Consider the following 21,438-nt stretch of genomic DNA (forward strand, 5'->3'; position numbering starts at 1 on the left):
CTGCCAGGTGGAAGGAGCGCTTTCAGCAATTGTTGAACGGTGAAAATGTAAATGTAGCGAAGAACAGGATGAATTGAATATAGATGATGACGATCAAGCTGTGGACCCACCGACCATAGGAGAGGTTAAAAAGGCTATCAGCGAGCTGAAGAACTGTAAGGCTGCTGGGAAGGACGAGATCCCGGTCGAGCTTCTCAAGCACGGAAGTGAGCAGCTTTATCAGTCGATCCACCGAGTACTTCTGAAGGTATGGGAGGGCGAAGAATTGCCCACCGACTGGTTGGATGGCTTCATACGCCCAATCTACAAGAAAGGGCACAGACTGGAGTGTGCCAATTACAGAGGGATTACCCTGTTGAATTCGGCGTACAAAATTTTGTCGCGCATCTTCCATTACGAAAAGATTCTGGACCGACAGGGATTCAAACCCAGACACCTTTAGCATGGCTTTGCTTTGTAGCCGCGGACTCTAACCTTTCGGCAAAGGTAGGCCCCCAAGGCGAATACTGCTACACCTTTCCTACTAGAGATCATCTCGGAAATAAATTCAAACTCCCCACCCCGAGCGGTCTGCTGGGTACGTTATTGGGATTTGGGCAGAAATTAGTATCCTAGAGCCAACAAGTTTGTGGGTATAGCGGAATCACATTAAACGTCAGTCATTTTTTGTCCAATGTTATTTAAGTAATGTGTAAAGATGATATTTTAGCTCATTCATGTATCTCATAAAATTTATAAATTTTGTTTTGATGGATGATGTGATTCCTTTCGATTATATAATATATTTTTAAATATCAGATTAGTTGTAGTAGTCGCAAATAGCGATTTATACTGCACAGAAAAAATATTTGTTATGGGTAGTTTAAAAAATATAAATGAATTTTCCCTTTCTCGTGGGAATTCAAACAAAGAACATCGGGTGACCGTCCTGTATCTCGGTCCTGATCTGCATTCTCTCGTACTCCTTGGTCAGGTTGTTCATGTTCAGAGGACGACTGAAAGTACATATAGATGTTGGTTGGTAAAATAATATGAAAAACGAACTTAAGGGAATTGTTGAGCTACTCACTCTTTGATGTAGACGCGTCCTCTGTAGGCTGCCAGATGTGCATAATAGGTTGGAGCCGGGTAGGACACAGCTCGATTGCAGCGCGTGAACATGTGGCACAGATAGTAAGTCAGCGCTTGCAACTGATCGGGGTTACAGTTTTCATCATCGTAAAGCACACAATATTTGGTGGGTTTGGCCACACCTTGCACAGCAGCATGTGAAACCAGGAAGAATTGATACTGGTTCGGAGCAGTGATGTAACGGTCAACGATAGTTCCCGGCTGAACGTTGTTGTTTCTTCCCTCAGTCGGGCAGTTGGCAGTCGGGAAGAAACGGGCATGGTGTCGCTTTTGGACCACAATGAAGGTGATATTCGGTTTGTAACCCTGTTGGACACTAGCAGCCGCCGCTTGCATGGCACGAAGTTCTATGGTCAGTACCTCTTGGAATTGACCCTCGGAGACTCCGTCGCGGTAGTACATGATGAGTTCCGGAAGACTTTGGTTCGTCTGCTTGAACTGTCTCAGCTGTTTGATAACGATATTTTGCAGATCTCTAATCATCTCGTCTTTGGGCCCTTGCAGACGGTAGCAGCAATTGTAACGGAAACCCTCGAGATCGTATGAAGCGGCCACTCCCACCACACTTGGGATATTTGTTTGCTCCGGCGAAGGGTGGGTTACATCGGCTCCGACGTACATCACCGTTTTGCGTGCAATCGGCGGTTTGAAATTTTTCGCCAACACGTGATTGGAACCGTTCGTTTTGGCGTTGATCTGTAAAATGCAATAAAGTTTGTAGCTTAAATTGATAACACAGCGTAACAAAAAAGACATTTTTGCGTGTCTCAAGGATCAAATGATGTGTCTCTAGTAGATTTGGGATCGCTGAATATGATCCCGTTTTCAGAAATGTTCTAGCACGTCACAATTTTTAGCTACAAGTCGCCAAAGTTGTGTAAAACACTGGTTTCATTGATGTTTACTTAAATTTTAAAGTATGATTTATCAAACTTTTTAGTGATCTAATCCACCAAACATGCAAAATACATCTTTACCTTCATGACACATATAATTTGGTTGATATTTCACGATTAAATTTAGATAAAATCGATTTATTTTAACATGCTGGCATTCGCCATAGAAAATACTTCGTTTCTCTTATATGGCAAAATACAATACTTTTCTAAACTATAAAAAAATAACTTTTTAGCATCGATAGTATTCTGAACTTTGTTGATAAGTGTTGTTATATACATAAAGTTTGAATTCTGTGGCAAATCAAGCAAATAAATTGCCGTACAAGTTGGAAAACTTGCATGCAAGTTGGCTGAAATAGTCAAATTTGGCATTTTCAACAGCCAATATCTGGAAAACTAGACGTGCTATGATATTTTTGAAAACGGCAATGGATTCAGCAACTCTTAATTAAGTAAATAGCGGTATTTTGGTGCTTGAGACAAAAACGTGTTCCGCAGTGTAATTCCCTCTCAAATAGTAGATACGGATGTTACAAACAAACTTTTGGGGTAGTTCTGATAGTTTTTTTGAAGAAAATCTGATTACCTGTTTTAGAATTATGGTTTAGAAGATTTCATTTAACTAATAATACTACAATACTTCTCAGCAATACTTCTTCTACTATTGATCCCTTTTCGATTCTTGTTTGGACCCGTGCCTTCGATATTTCGTTGGACCCGTTAGCGAGGTAGCGGTGGTAATTCTTCTTAGACACCCTCGTGGGAAAACAAACTCTTTAGAAGGTCACGGAAAAGTGGAAAAAATAACGTTTCTTCGGAATGCGCGCTTTCTTCCTATTTCACCCTTGGAAGAAAGCACGCATTCTGGAGTTTGATAAATGTTGATAATTTTGATTTGATAAAGCGATTGCTTATTTCGATGCTTTAGACAAATTTTCCGAACACCAAATCGAAGCAGCCTCTAGCACAGAATATTTGATTCAAATGAGGAAACGAAAAGTGCCGCCAATCGCGGTCAGTTGTTTCGAATTTGGAGGTTGTAGGCAGAAAATCTTGAACGCCATTAGGGGAATAAAGGTTTCCTTCCAAATCGCAAAGAAAGGAGACTGTCGCGTTTTGCCGGAAACTCTCAAAAGATCGCGAAAAGAAAATCTTGAAGAGAAAAAGCACAATTTCATTACTGCTTGTGATAACATCTCTCCCTTCTTATTTCTGAAGTACCCAATACGGTTCGAATCTTGACGGCATTGTAATTGTTCGCTTTGGACGTATTTGTACCTCTGGAGGAATTGAAGGTACAGTCACTGTTTCATGTCGATTAGCTTCAGGTCCATGACCATCTTCGTTAGTAGCTTGAAAACGTACATAAAAAATGTCCGATATTTCCTGTTTCTCAACTATTTCAATCGGAGTAGTATCTTGAACGGGAATAGGTTTTCATTGTAGGCCAAACATGTCAACCAGGATACTTAATGGTGATCTGCTGGAATCTGTAACGGTGCTGCTTACTTCACGCCACTTCAGCTGGTTTGCATGGAATCGAATGAGCTTGCGTCTGCCATGCTGGTTATCTAGTAACACGCTGTAGTTTACATGTCCAAACGCCTCAATCACGACTCCTGCTGAACAAGTCCATTTGTTCGCAGAATAAACCTTAAATATCTTATCTACGGCTTGAAACGAAGGGGAAACAACTCCATGTTTATTGTTGAATTGATCTTTCTGCGGCTGGTTCAAGACTGTGGGTATGCGTTGGGTTGGTTGAAGTAAACTGAGAGCTGTACGCATTTTGGGACCAAGTATTAGTTCTGCTGATGATTTTCCTTGCATTTTGCATTTCCTTCATTTGACTTGGTGTAGAACGGTACGTTTGTAGAAATCAGTAGCGATCTCTTCAAAGTGTCGACAAACCTCTCCGCATGGCCGTTGGATTGTGGATGGTACGATGTTGTTCTTCGATGTTGGATTCCTTTGGATTTACAGAATGCGGCGTACTGCGATCCGTTGTCCGATACCACAGTTGAAGGAACTCCAAAACGGGAAAACAGTTCGTTAAGAAACTCAGTAACACTTGATGTAGTTGGCGATCGGACGACTGAACCTCTGGCCATTTGGAATGTGCATCGACGACAACCAGAAAATATTGGTCGAAGATCGGTCCTGCAAAATCGATATGAATTCGCTCCCAAGGACTTGCGGTTTGAGGCCATGATTGTAGCGTAATCTTCCTTGGCGTTTTCGAATGGGAGGCACAATTGTTGCATTCTCTTACGAAAGCTTCAATAGCATTGTCTATTTTCGGTCAAAACACGTGGCTTCGGGCGATGGCTTTCATTCTCTAAATTCCGGGATGACCACGATGTATTTGCTTCAGAATACGGGTACGAAAATTGTACGGTACTACCAAACGATCGGTCGTCATGACACATCCTTTTACAACAGTCAGGGTTTCACGATACAGGAAGAATCGACGTACTTGCTCATCTTCGATACTGTTTGCTTTTGATGGCCATCCTTGCTGATTTAAACGGACCACTTGCTGCAGAACGGGACAATTGATTGTTTCTTTTCAAATCATCTTCTTCTTCTTTCTGGCGTTACGTCTCCACTGGGACAGAACCTGCTTCTCAGCTTAGTGTTCTTATGAGTACTTCCACAGTTATTAACTGAGAGCTTACTATGCCAATAGACTGGCCCAACTCAGTATGGGAGAAAAATAAAGTTGTATGATTCCACGGCGCACCCCCCAGGATTATTTCTTGGGGTTAGAGGAAGCCTCCCTGAAATATTCAGCTCATTTGGTCGCTCCATGAGCCGGTGCATCTGAATTGAAGTCAATATGGGATTTTCAGCTTAAACATATGAGCAACAGCACATCATCTACTGTTTGGTTCAGGAAAATTGATGATCGCGTTCAATTGGACCCAGAATGTCAATAACACTACTTGATGTAATAGCGAAGAATATTGTAGAAGATTGTAACATGATCAAAATTAATAAAGTTGGTGTTTTAACCATCTGAAGTATATCATGCAATACTGCTTGTATTTCTTCAACATAGCTTGGAGGTAGCCACTAAGCGCATCATAGCCACCTATGACGCTGGGCGAGCTGAGGCACATGTCGCATGCATATAAGTGACTGTACGGGTATCAGGTATCAGAAGGCCGGCTGCAAAGGCACGTTCCCCACCAGTTGGGAGATTTGTGCCATCGCCATATTTGAGCCTATTTCATCATCTACCCGATGGGAGAGGAAAGGGAAGGGAAAGATGGGAGGAAATAGGAGTGGGGTCCCTTGAAGAGGGAAGATCGCATAAGCGAAATGAGAGCATGTAGCTCCATACCACAATGAGTTCGAACAGCGCCCTAAAAAGGGCACTGCAAAACGCATGAGCGTAAAGAGAGCCTATAGCTCATTACCACAGCGGGTTAAGAATAACAGGATGTCCTGAAGATTCAGGCTTCTGTATTCAGTTTCACTTAATAAGTGTTTACCAAGTAATTGGAATCGCATTTGCGCAAAAACTGGACAGTTACATATCAGGTGATACGAAGTTCCATAATCGGAGTCACAACTATCACACACAAATGAGTCAGCACGCTGAATATTTGCCATGTGATAGTTGAGTCGACAGTGGCCTGTCAACGCTCTGACCAAGAGACTGCAATTCTGCTTTGACAGATTTGTTAAATACTTCGCCACCTTTGGAGATGGCTCAGTAATATACATTTTTGTTTGACGACACGACTCCAAACTATTCCAATATTGCTTGTGCTGAGTTGCCGCCCAAGAGTTTATCTGAAGTTTCACCCAGCACTTCGAAATTGGAATAGCCGGCTCAGGGCCAATGAAGTCATGCGATGCTCCATCGCGAGCTAGCTCATCAGCCAATTCATTTCCAGCGATGGAAGAATGGCCAGGTACCCATACAAGGTTTACAGAGTTGACTGAATTCAGTTCCTCAATTTGAGTTCGACATGCGATAACAAGCTTCGACCTTGAGTTGGCCGAAGCGAGAGCTTTTATAGCAGCCTGACTATCTGAACAGAAGTATATGACTTTACCCATTACGCGCTGTTGAAGTGCTGATTGCACTCCACACATAAGAGCAAATATTTCCGCCTGAAAAACGGTGCAGTTTCTACCAAGTGAGTAAAACTGATTCAGCCTTAGCTCACGAGAATATACTCCTGCACCAGCTCTACCTTCAAGAAGGGAGCCATCAGTGTAACATACTATATTGTTTGATATACTTCTTTCCAAATAGCCAGACGTCCACTCTGAAGGGAATTGTGTGGTAAATGTCCTGTAAGGAAAGTTACAAGCAATTGTGAGATCACTTGGAGCAAGGACAATTTTGTCCCAATTCACCAAAAGTGGAAACAACGAAGTGTGTGTAGATCTACGATTCACTGGATTTTTCTCCAGTAGATCCAGTACCCATAAACGGTAAGAGCAAGAAAGTGCTTCTTGTTTAAGATATATGTGTAGTGGCGCAACGTCGAAAAGGGCCTCGAGCGCTGCTGTGGGAGTTGTAGAGAACGCACCAGACATCGCCATCAAGCACATCCTTTGGAGATGGCCCAATTTTGATTGGATTGTTCTCACTTCGCCCTTTTGCCACCACACAAGACATCCATATGCCAATATTGGTCGAACAACTGTTGTGTAAATCCATTTGATATATTTGGGTTTGAGGCCCCAAGTTTTACCAAAGATTCGCCGGCATTGACCGAAGGCCATACAAGCTTTTTTGACTCTGAAATCAATGTGAGCTGTCCATAAAAGTTTGGAATCTAGAATGACTCCGACATACTTTACTTGATCAGTCACATTAATCTCAGTGCCAAAAAGACGTAAAGGTCGAATTCCATCGCGGTTTCGTCTTTCCGAAAAAAGAACAATAGATGTTTTATTCGGGTTTACCGAAAGGCCATATTGGCGACACCAACTCTCGACTACCTGAAGAGCACTTTGCATCAGGTCGAATAGGGTGCTTATGCACATACCAACTATCAGAGCTAGATAGTCGTCGGCAAATCCAAATGTTGGAAAACCGCAATTATTGAGTTGCCTCAATAGCGTATCTGCTACGAGATTCCACAAAAGTGGTGACAAGACTCCCCCTTGGGGGCATCCGCAAACACTCAATTTTCGAATCGCTGCTTGACGCAATGTCGAGAAGAGATGTCGGTTTTCGAGCATTTGATGAATCCAATTGGTAATCATTGTAGGTAGCCCATGGTTTCGTGCGGCTTCCAATATGGCATCGAAAGACACGTTATCAAAGGCACCCTCAATATCCAAGAAAACACCCAAGCACGATTGCTTCTGAGCGAATGCTTTCTCGATATCGTATACAACTTTGTGTAAAAGAGTCACAGTGGACTTTCCAGATTGGTAAGCATGTTGATTCACATGCAGAGGCATGTTTGCCAAATAAACATCACGGATGTGATGATCGATAATGCGTTCCAGACATTTCAGAAGAAAAGAGGTCAGACTGATTGGTCTAAAACTCTTCGCTTCCTCATACGACGCACGTCCTCCTTTTGGGATAAACTTTACAGTAATATCACGCCAGGATTTGGGAATGTACCCGGTAGCAAAACTGCTTACAAGTAGCTTTTTCAAAACATGTTTGATAGACTCAAATCCCTTTTGGAGCAGAACAGGATAAATCCCATCCGCTCCTGGAGATTTGAAAGGAGCAAAACTGTTAAGTGCCCATTGAATCGATTCAGTAGTTACGATACTGCGAGCCGAGGCCAGAGACTCGTAACTACATGAAAAGACATTTGGTTCATCCGTAGATGCTATGTCCACACATCCGGGGAAGTGTGTATTGAATAAACATTCTAAAACTTCTTCATCGGAAGAAGTAAAGTCACCATTAGGTAAGCGAATTTCGTTCACTTGGAAATCCTTAGATTTTGCAAGAATTTTGGTCAACCGACTGACTTCACTCAAACTGGAAACATTTGTACAAAGGTTTTTCCAGCCGGATCGTTCAGCAGAACGAAGAGCCTTCTTGTAAGCCTTGCGAGCTGACTTGAACGACTCTGATCCAGCTGAACGGCGTCTGTTCCAACTCCTTCTACATTGTTTCCTGAGTCTAGTCAGATCGGAATTCCACCATGGGGTCCCTCTTGTAGTCTTTACAGACCGCAGAGGACATGCTTCTTCAAAAGCTTCCATAATGTAGGATGTTGTAGTATCAACGGCATCATCCAGATCACTTGGATTTTCAATGGACGGAGAATATCCATGAAATTTGGTCGCAACCAATTCAATGTAGAGTTCCCAGTTTGTTGACCGGGGATTCCTAAAACGCAAAGTCTGCGCAGTTACATTTGAATGTTCAAAGAAGATGTAGCGATGATCAGATAATGATTCCTCATCGGATACATGCCAATTCGTCAACTCGTGACTGATTCTATTCGAGCAGAGCGTTATGTCTAACACTTCTTCTCTATTAGAAACCATGAAGGTTGGGCGATTGCCTATGTTAAGTAATCCAAGGTCTGTACTACTTAAGTATTCCATCAGACTGGAGCCTCTCAAATTGATATCCGAGCTGCCCCAGATGATGTGATGAGCATTGGCATCACTGCCCACAATCAGCGGAAGGCCTTTTGTTACGCAGTGTACGACAACTCGTTTGAAGTCATCCGTTGGGGATGGTTCATCATGTGGTAAATATACCGAATAATAGACGTATTTCCTGTTGAGGTCACTAACAGAAACATCGATTGTGACAGCACATACATCTCTGGTAGTTAACTCAGAAATGAGTGTAGCAACGATTGCTTTATTAACGAGCACGCATGCGCGGGGCATGGAGCGCGAGTTTGCCATTTCAAGCTTGCTAAAAGTAGCAAAAACTGGGTCCACAAGGTTACCTAGATAGAAGTTCCTTCTACGAAAGTAGGGTTCTTGAACTAGCGCCACTTGGGCTGCACCATTTTGCATGAGTCTGCAAAGATTGATCGTTGCTGTTCTTTTATGCTGAAGATTGATCTGAGCTAACCTAACCGTAGCCACTACCCAAACTAGGCAGGATTAAGCTTTTTGCAATCTCAGCACGAAAAAGACCAGCAACGAAAAAACCAGATCGGTATCTATTTAAAGTCGCCAAAGGCGAAAGAGCACAGAATACACTGTGTAAAACGCATAATGCGAATCCATATAGGTGATAATTTAAATTAAATGTCAACATATTCATAATCCCACCCTTATTAAGCCTCAAGATAGAGACTGAAGAAGGGCAGCCGATTATCTCGGAGAAACACAAGGTCACCTGCACCATTGCTCCGGGTAGCACAGGAAGGACTCAATACTGTGGAGGGCGCCCTGGTACCCCACAGGCTCCGTTTGCGGTTAGGTTTTATTTAGACCCCCCTAACCATTCATTCTTAGGCACGGTACGCATCACACCATAAATTAGGGGTCACCTGTGAGGTGGACTTTTACCACCGGAACAGGCAATCCGTAGTGTTAATTCTTAGCCAGTTGAAACAACCGCTACCGACACTACACGGCTATCTAGGCTGCTCGGGAAAAGGAGGTTAATATTGATGATTAACTCCTGACGTGCCCAAGCAGCCATTAAAGCTTGGAGGTAGCCACTAAGCGCATCATAGCCACCTATGACGCTGGGCGAGCTGAGGCACATGTCGCATGCATATAAGTGACTGTACGGGAGTGCTGATCTATGCCTAACTTTCAACAACTGAAAGAGTAATGAAAATGAGATTAAATCTAGATACAACCTTCTGCAATTATGTTCGTTAAGGTATCAACTAGTGTATTTGTCATTCTGGGCTTATTTGAACGCGAACAATAAGTATACGGAACGAAACAGCGACATAGGATCAATTTTCAATATATTTGAGACGAATATCCCATACAAACTTCAAATCGAATGCGCCAGCTGGTGGAGCAACCAATTGAGCTGAAATTTTGAGAGAGCGATTTTCCTACTCTAAGGCTCATATCTAGGGGGTGCCCCGTTGAGTTTTACAACTTTTTTGTTTAAGGGCCAGTCTACTATGCCAATGACCATTTTTGCATGTGTATATCGTGTGGCAGGTACGAAGATACTCTATGCCCTGGGAAGTCGAGAAAATTTCCAACCCTAAAAGATCCTCGACCAGTGGGATTCGAACCCACGACCCTCAACTTGGTCTTGCTGAATAGCTGCGCGTTTACCGCTACGGCTATCTGGGCTATCATGTTGAAAGTTATTGGCAGTATTCCGACAGCTTCGTCTAACGGAACTTCAATATCTTCTTCCAGTTGAACAGCAGCAATAATGAAATCCTCGTCAGGTTTCGTGTGATTGTTGATCAGCCTTGATAGTACATCCGCATAGCCAAACTGTGTAGTTGAAACATATTCAATCTCAAAGTCGTAGCATAAGAGAGTCAGCGCCCATCGTTGCAGTATGATGGTCGGTTTGCAGCGTAAACTTCCTGCCCAAAATCATCCGGTGGAATTTGATTACTGCAAAAACCAACGCTAGACCTTCTTTTTCAATTTGGCTGTAACCGGCTTCAGCTTGCGTCAGCGTTCGCGAGGCATGAGCGATTGCTTTCAGGTTACCATCTGAGAAACGATACATGGCAACTGCACCGATTCCTGATTTTGATGCGTCTGCTGCGATGATGATTTCCTGTTTCGGATCGTAGCGAGTGAGCAGCAAATCCGAGTGCAGAATTTCCTTGATCTTATCGAACGAATGTTGACACGCTGAGAACCAAACGAACCGGACATCCTTCTTCAGTAATGCATCGAAAGGACGTCGTAGTTGGGGCATTTTCTTCACAAATTTTGAATAATAATTCATAACACCTAGGAATGACCGCAAACTGGTAATGTCGGTTGGGGCAGGCTTCTTGGAGATTGCTTCAATCTTCGATGGATCCGGGCGTAGTCCATTTTCATCAACAATGTGACCCAGAACGCTGCATTTTTCTTCGCGAAGATGAAAACCGTACTCCTCCAGGCGTTTAAAAAGAGCTTCGAGGCACTGATGATGCTCTATTTCTGTTTTGCTGAATACAATAGTGTCGTCAAGAAATAATTCAACTCCTTCGAGGTCTGCTATCATACCGTTCATCAATTGTTGAAAAGCTCCGGGGACAAACTTCACCCCAGAAAAATGAAGAATAATAAAAAGAAGAGTATACGTAACCTTTTTTTATTGGTAGCCACGGTAGCCACTAAATTCGACATGCTGAGTGCTATCATGGACCGATGCACGAGTTCACTATTTGATGTTTGAGCGGTGCCGTGTTATTTACGTGACCATGGCAACTAGTGAATTCGGCACCGCTCAAACGTCAAATTAGTGAACTCGTGCATTGATCCATTCTTCTACTTAAAATTAAGATGACGTCCAAATCCAAGATGGCCGCCAGATTTTTTCACTTCCAAGCGAAATATGAGACATACCACGTGAAGAAATACCCAAGATTTATCAAAAAATGGGCTTTTTCGCAAACTGTTCAGCTAGCTGGCGTACGAGGGGTCCACCAATTTGAGAAAACAGAAAGGACTACCCTTAAGTTTTATAAAAAACTAGCGATCAGTGACATAAAATTGCCATTCTAACGATGGGTGCCGATGGCGTTTCAGCGAGAATTGCTCATGATCAAACTTACCCCAAAATATCTTAATACCCGGGGTAAGTGGGACCTATTAAAAAAAGCACCTGAATTAAAACTTTTCCTACACGTTTCAAACATTTTCTTAGAGAGTAGCATTAACACATTCAAACAAATGATTTTTATCAAAAAAAAAAAAAAAAATCTTACATTAAATAATTGCTGAAAAAAAATCGTCAATTATTGAAAGTTTACTTGCTGTATTTCGATAGATTACTTACATATGATATATTTTGAACATGTTTATACCTCTTTACTCTTTTTGTGAGAAATTTCCAGTTAAAATTAAATGCGTTGTGACTTATTATTAAATGTAGGGTTTCTTCCTAAAACGTTACGTATTTTATGGTCGATCCCTTATGTACATCAAATATGTACTCAGAATAAAATATCTATGATTTATCAATTCTATTATTGCAACGGTTGACTTACTGATGTGGTTTTACGTAAGAAACTGTATGTGTCCCACTTGCCCCGTTTAGCGAGGCAACTGCGTCTAATAACTCATTGTACATCTTTCTTCTAAGGTTTTCACAAATTCATGCACACACCATCAAATATGTTGCCAAAGTGTGACCGTGTTGTTGGATTCGCAAAATATTGACATTTGAAAATTATTCTGAACAATTTGTTTGAACTATCGTTTTTTTATGTCCCACTTGCCCCGGGGTACCTTACATCAGATAAATCGATGATGCTGAAGAACTTGCATCCGTTCAACTTGGTGAGAATGTCGTCCGGTACTGGCAAAGGGTAATTGTTCGCTGCCAACGCTGCGTTTAATCCGGTGGAATAGTCGGCACAGATGCGTACCTTTGTTACATCATTGAGATTATGTCGATGAAATGCGCCCAAATTTTCTCGGTGTGTAAAGATTAATACCAATAAAGCAGCTGAAATGTTTCAAAATACCTACCAGCAAAATCTCTCTCGTCGCCTTTCATCACGGTCAAGGTTACACATACTGAAGCCTTGACCATCGAAACTCATCACAGGCTACGAACAATGCAGCCCCATTGTACCACTATCGAAGCCGGCGTGCGGTCGCATGAGCAATGATCCAAAAGTTTACCAAAAAGTGCATGCTCCGAAGTGAACTAAGTGTTCAATAGTGCGATTAAATACTCCGTTATCGGTGAGAACGTCAAATACTTGCAGGTAAATCCCAAGTATGAGCTCTAATAGATTAAAATGACCTCTAACAACCACCTTTATCTGCAAATAGCATCCAACAGTTTGGCCCTGATCCACGTGCTCAAGAGGGATCTAATTCTACTAGGGCGAACAATAGAGGTAATTCAAACAATGTTTGCCAAGCTACCCATCCCTAATTGTGCTCTACTAGGTGTCATTGCATGATCGACGAGTTATCAGACGCCAGGTGGATGGTTCAAAATCCGGTTTACCGTAGATTATCCCAGAGCACGGACACTGCCAATAATAGGTAACCAATCACTTGCGTCAGCATAGAGCACTAGTTTATACTTGCATGTGGTCTTTCAGCAGCATCAAATTCGACCTGGACCGTTTTGTGGCAGAAGTCCCACTCAAGACAGCATAAAAAAGGCCTTCATCAGGTAAAACGACCCATCAATGCAATTTCCTATCGATGGGCTAACGCCAATCGCCTCATCAGAGGGCCTTGTATTTGCAGGCTCAAATAGGCACTGCACTCCACGCGACGTTCTCATCGCTCAGCACCCCAGCTACCTGCACGCTTTCCGTCAGCCGGTCAAATTCTGGGAGGAAGGTCCTACACGAGCGCCAGTCGAGAGAGATCATGACCAAATTGCATCAAAGGTGCATCCACCTGCGACAACATTGAGCAGGCAGCGCGACAACCCGCACGTACAACTTGTTGCAACCCTAGTGCGACTGGGACGTGGTACATTCTCGAGCTCTCAACAACGGTGTGACAAGCCACGGTGGCCGTATCACCAACAGTTGTAGCGCGACAGCCGCGGTGCAGCAAAGTGCAACGCAGCGATCGGGTGAAGGCCTTCCTGGTCGTGTAGCACCCGGTGGTGTGCGACGAAGCCAACGTGGAGCAGAATGCATCGATGGTAGCAGCACGGGGCCCCCAACGATACTGTTAGTGAGTAGCAATGAGAACCTAGCATAAGTTTGAAACATTGTACCGGTAGATCGAAGGTTTGCGAAAATAGAAGTATGAGATATTAAATGTTACGTTCCATGGTAGCTCTAATTTCTACCTTGCCGTTATCTTTTGATTGAGTCATTTTTTTGGTTCCATTGGCGCTAGTGCACTATGCAAACAGTGGCTAGCCGGCCTTATCCGTCAATCTGAACCAAGAGTTTTATTAGAAGGTGCACCGACGCCGGGAGGACCACTTTCTGTTTGTAGTACTGTTGGTCATATATTCCATTGAGGCACTACCCGAGTTTTAAAGCGTTATATCCTTCTCGAAGCTTTTCCCCTCGGGAGTTGGCAAATTAAACACAATAAGGGAAAATTGTCACACCTTCTCATTAGGCTTCTTCACAGTAACATAACATTAGGCCGTTCCCCATGGCGAAAAATCTACGGGTGTGATGATTTCCGCTTGCTCCAGACGATCCAATTCGGCATCAACCTTCGTGATGGATGTGAACGGAACTGGACGTTTCGGCTTGTACTCGGGACGTGCATTTTGTTTCAGGTACAGCTTCACTTTCGTATTTTTACAATGTCCGATGGTATTCTTGAACACGTTCGGAAAAGCTTTTTTGTAGTTCTGGATCGGTGGCTGCGTAGCTTGTATTTTTCTACAGATCACCGATAGAGGTTTAGACCGGGTCTACCCCGTTTGGCATACAGTCGTTTGGCATAATAGCTGTTTGGCATAGTGCCATTTGGCATAATTGTGAAAAACATTGAATTTGATCAAATTCCTTCCATTAAGGGGTGTGAATAAACTGCTCACGATCGTTCATTCCGTTGTCAGTTATTGATAGGACATACTTCTAATCTTCATTTTTCAAGGAAACCAATATCCAATGAAGCTCTTTTGGAATTGCAGCATACATGTTTTCCGAGGTCATTATGTCCGGGATATTACAGCGCATTTTTAACAAAAATGTATCCAACACCTAAGTTATTCCCTGCCGTTTGAAAAAAAAGGAACATGACATTTTATGACGCATCTTATGGTTCCGCATATTACTTAACACTGCAGTAACTTCGTTTTTCAAATTATGCCAAACGACTATTATGCCAAACGACTATTATGCCAAACAACTGTTATGCCAAACGGCTTTATACCAAACGACTGAATGCCAAACGGGGTAGACCCGTTTAGACCATAGTTCAAAAAGTTCAATCCAATCTAGAACAAATTTAGATTAGGGTGGTTTGTCACGAAGCAGGTACCGTCTTTGATGATGTTTTCAAACTTGATGGAACAGGTAAGCTCTCCTATTAGATTCGCTTGTTGTTGGTTTCAAATCCCGTGATCCAAGTTTCTCTCAGGTTTGTCTTGAAATGTGGATGATTTCAGATGCTGTATCTAACTGAAGCTTGATCTTCACGCCACAGATGTTGACGTTCGCGAACTTCCTCCTGATTTCGCTGCTGAACCGATTAACCGCAAAAATGCCATTGACGCTCGATTTCTTTTTACCTTTGTGTTTCTTGGATCCTGGGTTGGGCTTCACAGAAATGCAGCTGCAGTAGCCTTCCTTATGCCCAACTTTGTTGCAGGATTTGCATGTATGATTCGCAAAAAGGGCAATCACGAACAAAGTGCATGCCACCACACTGCCAGCATGGTGTTCTTGGAACGCGCGAATGTTTGTTGTCCTTGTTCGATTGAGCAGATTGATTGGATTGTCGCTTCTTCTGTTTGACTGCACAGACTTTTGCTGCAATTGATGATTTCCGCTCGATCAAGGCGGTGTCGTGTTTCAAATTCTGCAACCGTTGACATTCGTTGATGAGGGTGTCTAACTTGCACTCGCCTTCTCCGTCTGCTTCTAGTGTTGGAAGTAATCTGGTTCTGATGTCAGCTTCCTTCGGCGATCTTAATCCGCAGATGAAAATTATATATTTGAATTGATCGACTGTGATATGGTTCAACTCGAAATCCTCGGATCGTTTGTTGACTATCGCTGCATAGGTCACGTAATCCTCTTCCGCTTTCTTCGTTATTTGAAAACATTGATACCGCTTGCTGAATAACGTGGTTCTCATTCCGAACAGCTGCTTCAACTTGGAGACGGTGTCCGCAAACGAAAACTCACGGTAATGCTTCGGTAACATGAAGTCCACGTACTTGTCATGCACGTTCACGCTAAGGCTTCTTAATAGGAGACGAACCTTCGCTGAATCATCCAGATTAACGCCATCCTTCATTACCGCCACGTGCTCCGGTGGGGATCGAACCCACGACTCCCTACTCGCTAGATGAGCGCTTCAACCTACAAGCTGCGGAGTTGAGAGACCCCGACGTTTGAAGGCGAACTGAACTCGATTACCCCCAAAGCACATGGAATCATCATTTCGCAGTCTAAACTTCCTTCAGATGTATGAGATGTACATTTGATACATACATCGCCGTGTACATGTATACATCAAATCGAGAGAGATGTTATTTTTAGACATCGGTATCTTGACCAATTCGCTACCTACCAGTCACTTATTGGTCAGGAAAATTAGTGCGTGGTCGTCGTCCGACGAGATAGGATAGATTACGGTAGAGAGACCGTTGCTCATATTAACCCGTTTGGCATAAATTCGTTTGGCATAATGGTCATTTCGCATAATGGTCATTTGGCATAATGGACGTTTGGCATAAATGAAGATATTAAAAATTCAAATAGTGCTACTTAAAAGAAGATTTGGTGATCAAAAGACGGAAAAATCGTCGATGAAAATGTTAGTTATAATGCCAACGTAGGAAAGAAGGCAAAATTGGGTCCTAAAATTTTTAATGAAATCTTGTTTTTATTTAATAACACGAAAGAGCATGTTACTGTAACTACTTTAGCAATTTTTCCCGCTCAAATAATGGCTATATCATGTTTAAACTTTAATTTAAAAATTTGGCCTAAGACAAAGGAAGCTACGGCTAGAGCTAAGCTGAACAAAATTCAACGTACTGCCTGTATTGCCATAACCGGTGCAGTTCGTAATACCCCCTCGTTTGCCCTAGATGCTATACTCAATCTGCCCCGGCTGGATCAATTCATAAAGCTGGATGCTGAGAAAAGTGCTCTTAGGCTAAAACGATCAACCGTCTTACTGTCAGGGGACTTAACAGGTCACCTCAGTATATTAAACGAATTTTCGATAAATCCTATTGTTGAAAAATGTAGTGACTGGATGGAAAAAGTGGTAAACTATGACTCGCCATTCACGGTGGTCTTTCCTTCTCGTGAGGAATGGGAAGGAGGTGGACCCACCATTTCACCGAGATCTATTAAATTCTACACAGATGGTTCAAAAATGAATAATTTGACAGGGTCTGGAGTATACGGACCGAAAACCAAAATCTCTGTCTCTCTTGGACAGTGGCCTACAGTATTTCAAGCAGAAGTCTATGCAATCAAGGAATGTGCGCAGCTGTGTCTGAAAAGAAATTACAGACATGCCACCATCTGTATTTTCTCTGATAGTCAAGCAGCGCTTCAATCTTTGAAGGCTTTCACTTGCAACTCAAAACTTGTGTGGGAATGCATTCTTGCACTGAAATCCCTAGCTGAACGCAATCGAGTTAAACTATATTGGATCCCAGGACATACGGGTCTAGAGGGTAACGAAATTGCCGATCAGCTAGCAAGGAATGGATCAACCAATATGTTCATTGGTCCAGAGCCATTCCTTGGCATTTCAAACTCTGCACTAAACACGGAATTGAACAATTGGTTGTTCGGTCAAATACATCAAATTGGAATACAGTTTCCAATGCGAATCAGTCCAAAAGGTTCGTAACAATAAACACGACACAAACTCAAAAACTTATAGGTCTCAACAAAAGGGATCTCAGAACATACATCGGTCTAATAACTGGTCACTGCCCAAGCAGATACCATTTATACAAGATCGGTGTCGTCCAAAACACAAATTGCCGTTTCTGTGACGAGACGGACGAAACCTCACAACACCTTCTCTGCTCTTGCAGTGCACACATCCATCGTAGGTTCAAAATATTTGGCAAGCACTACTTACAGCCAGCTGATATTTGGAACGCATCCCCCAGGGAGGTGGTTAGCTTTATTAGGCTGATCACGCCAGATTGGGGGAACTACAACACTGCAACCTAGGACTTCTGCCCATCAATGGCAGATGGTTCAAAGTTCAGTCAAATGCGCAAAGTATTCCGGAGGCACATTTGCTACTGGAACACATTGTGTACATAGAGTAATAGGGTATATACCACAATAGTCCTAAAAAATGGACGCAGTGATCCCACACCCGACAGAAGAAGAAGAACCGCACAGTTAATTAGATAGGCAGCTTGTATGTTGAAGCGCCCATCTAGCGAATGGGGAGTCGATTTCGACCGACCCCTACCGAAGCACTTGGTTTCTTTTCGCAGTTTCAATTTCAAGTTGTACATTTGAACCGTGTTTCGTCGTGTACATGTAAATTTCAAAACTTCAAAACCTTATACCGTAAAGTACCCATATTGCGCGCGCGCTCCTAATTTCGCTCATTGAGATTTTAAACATATTTTGCGAAATAAATTTTAGTTGGTTAGTATTTTGAATAATTCTACTTCAGCCAAGGTTGCATAACATGCATTTATGTAGTCCAATATGGTAGCATCACGGTAACAGTTTCAGAATGTTTATTCAATAAACAATTCTCCGGATGTGTGGACATAGCATCTATGGATGAACCAAAGTTTTTTTTCATTTAGTTACGAATTTTTGGCTTTGGCTCGCAGTATCGTAACTACTGAATCGATTCAATGGGCGCTTAAGGCGATACGGGAGACCGTGTTATTTTCCCTATCTTTCGTCTCACTCTAACAATTATCATCAAAACTTTGTGGAAGCAAAACTCGAGGTTTAGTGAACCGATGAAGCTGAAAATGTATCGGGTTGGGCACTACATATTTAGAATCATAGTGATACATTTTCGCATCGATATATGGAGTGGTTCTTGAGATTTGCTTCTTGAAATGGATAGGGTGATTATGATGACGTCCCGTGCGGCCTTAATAGTTTTGCTCCATTCAAATCTCCAGGAGCAGATGTTCTGCTCCAGAAGAGATTTGAGTTTATCAAACATGTTTTGAAAAAGCCACTTGTGAGCAGTTTTGCTACCGGGTATGTTTCCAGATCCTGGCGTGATATTACTGTAAAGTTTATCTCGAAAAGAGGAAGTGCGTTGTATGAAAAAGCGAAGAGTTTTAGATCAATCAAAATGAAAAAAAAACTTCTAATTACATTAGTTTTTCCATCCCATCCAAAAGTTTGTAACATTCTTAGCTACCATTTGCAGGTTAATCCCCCAAGTTTTCCAACAAAGTTAAATTTTCGGTACCACCTCCTATTGATGATGCTATTGAGACTGAACCCAACAAAACTTACCTTGAGCCAAATATTGCTGATGGTGCTCATATCGCCTCGTTTCTTATCCAATGTGAAGCTCTTGATACATTGGGTGAGCAGCCCAACGCAAAGTTCTGCCTTTTGCTTAACTTTGGCGTACACGTCGCCGTCTCTTCCCGGGGATGGAATTACCACAAACACCAAATCAATTTTGCGCTTTTTGAGCTCATCAAAAATGTTGTCCAGATCCTTCACGGCGAATCTCATATCTCTAGGTTCATAGAAATTGTTCTTCATGCTGAACTGCTGTAGTTGGACACCCTGCTTTAGGGACATCTGATAAATGTTACGTCCAAACTCGTCGATGGCATCTGGACGAGTTCTGCCGTCCAGGTTCAATATTGTCCAACTCAATTCCCGTCTTGTAATCTCCGTACTCGGGATTATGAAGTTCATGTTGTCAGCCCGCCAAACTCCCCTCATTGGTTTTACCCTACGGTCATTGCGGTAGGACAGCTCAGGAGGATCCAATATACGGCCGTCAACCGTTTCGAAGTTATTTCCGACGCTCACTCCAAATTCTTTGATGGTTGGAGCATTGTTGTAGCCGATCTGGTTGAACAAATCCATGATTTTGCGCTTTCGGGTTGCGGTATCGGTGGCCGACTTCCTAATTATGAACTGAGTGCATTGATCCGGGTGTTTCTTGTTGAGGGCCTGTCCTGGCGGAATACTGCACAGTTCAATCGGCAGCATTACGTTGCGCACGAGGCTTCCAACATGTAGAACCGGCAGAGAAGGATACCGAAGTTGTTTGTTCTTCGACCGGAAGTATTGATCAATGGTCATTTCAGTGCCATTTTCAAGCTTGAATTTTTGCTGATTCGCCGGGCTTTTAATAGAATTATATTTGAAAAGTTTGGAAACTCCGTCCGGTCCCGTGTACGAAAGCTCCATGCCTTTGAGGAAATCGTGAAGATCTCTGCTCATCCAGTCCGTAACTCGATCCGGAACTTGTCCCCGATTCATGTCGACCAATATTCTGAGAACTGGCCCACCGGTTGGGAATGCCTTGTGGGAAACATCGATGTTCAAGAATGGCCTGGCGCCCAACAGGGCCGACTGGAACAGACCGTACCACAGCTCATGGTTGCTTCCAATATCGTCCGGTCGGTCTGGTTTGACGTAAATGGATTTCTTGAACTGCAATAGAGAGAAATATGAAATTTGGCGTTATTGTTAAATTTTGGCTCCCCTATATTTAAACAATGTTGCATTATGGTGAAAAGATATACATAGGATGAAACAAACTTCAAGATAATTCCAGCTAGAGTTACTGTACAGTGTACACGTACTGTAGCCTCACGTGCAGGAGCCTTATTGCTTGCATTGTGAGATCCCTTTTTGGTGCGCTTCATTTTTTCTTGAGATACCGTGCTACATTGAATTGCCGGACGCTCTTCGAAAGCCGGACACTTTTTAACGGTATTTTTGGACCAAATTTTGATTTATTTTGCCTAAAATCCATAATTAACCTTGGTTGTCGCGCCTTGTATTTTGTTTTTCATGTTCAACATGAAATACCTCGCGATCTAGATAAAATATAGAAAAAAATATATATTCGACAAAGTTGCATAGGATATCAAGGACTTTCACACGGCGATTATATTCAGCTTCGGAATTCCCCCACTAGGCGACGCTAGTGTACATGAAAGTTTTGTTTTGCAAATATCTCAGCTCAGATGGATCTAATGAACTCGGCAAAATTGTTCAGTAGCTCAAGGGCTATCATTATTTGAACCAAAAAATTCGAGATTTTGCCACCAGGCGGCACTAGTGAGCATGTAACTTTAATTTTAATATTTCAGAAACCTGACTACTTAGAAAGCTGGCGTCTTCGGCCAAGTCGTTCAGCAGCTCAAGGACTATCATTGTTGGAGGCAGTTGATTCAAAATTTTGGCACCGAGCAGCTCTAGTGAGCATAGACCTTTTCCAGATATCTCAATAGCCTGCCCATTTAGAAAGATGGAGTTTTGAAAAAGATGTTTAATAAGCCAAGGGCTATCATTATTTAAGACAAAGATTTAAGATTCGAGGTTTTTCCATCATGTGGCGCTAGTGTACATGAAACTTTTGTTTTGGAGATATCTCAGAATCCTGACCACTCATAAAAATGTCGTCTTCGGCAAAGTTGTTCACTAGCTCCAGGGCTATCATTACTTCAAAATCTCAAATCTCT

At 42.6% G+C, this 21,438-nt stretch overlaps 1 protein-coding gene and 1 long non-coding RNA gene across 3 annotated transcripts in view; one reads left to right on the forward strand and one right to left on the reverse strand.

Moving 5' to 3' along the window:
• Window positions 1-625: 625 nt before the first annotated feature.
• LOC23687671 (protein argonaute-2) overlaps window positions 626-21,438 on the reverse strand; it is a 55,464-nt gene continuing 34,651 nt past the window's right edge. The window contains exons 2-4 of the mRNA XM_011494700.2: window positions 19,238-20,401; window positions 1,070-1,827; window positions 626-995 (exon numbers count right to left, since the gene is read on the reverse strand). Coding sequence (XP_011493002.2) covers window positions 902-995; window positions 1,070-1,827; window positions 19,238-20,401 — 2,016 coding nt within the window. The 3' untranslated portion in view covers window positions 626-901. The remainder of the gene's footprint in view (window positions 996-1,069; window positions 1,828-19,237; window positions 20,402-21,438) is intronic.
• Window positions 12,443-14,244, forward strand: LOC110679279. Of its 2 annotated transcripts, none has more exons than XR_002502355.1 (3): window positions 12,443-12,859; window positions 12,927-13,145; window positions 13,205-14,244. It is a non-coding gene; the product is annotated as an uncharacterized LOC110679279 (long non-coding RNA). The 2 variants fall into 2 exon arrangements; XR_002502356.1 differs by having other exon boundaries at window positions 13,208-14,244.

The sequence above is a fragment of the Aedes aegypti genome, chromosome 3 (genome assembly GCF_002204515.2).
Source record: "Aedes aegypti strain LVP_AGWG chromosome 3, AaegL5.0 Primary Assembly, whole genome shotgun sequence".
NCBI lineage: Eukaryota > Metazoa > Arthropoda > Insecta > Diptera > Culicidae > Aedes > Aedes aegypti.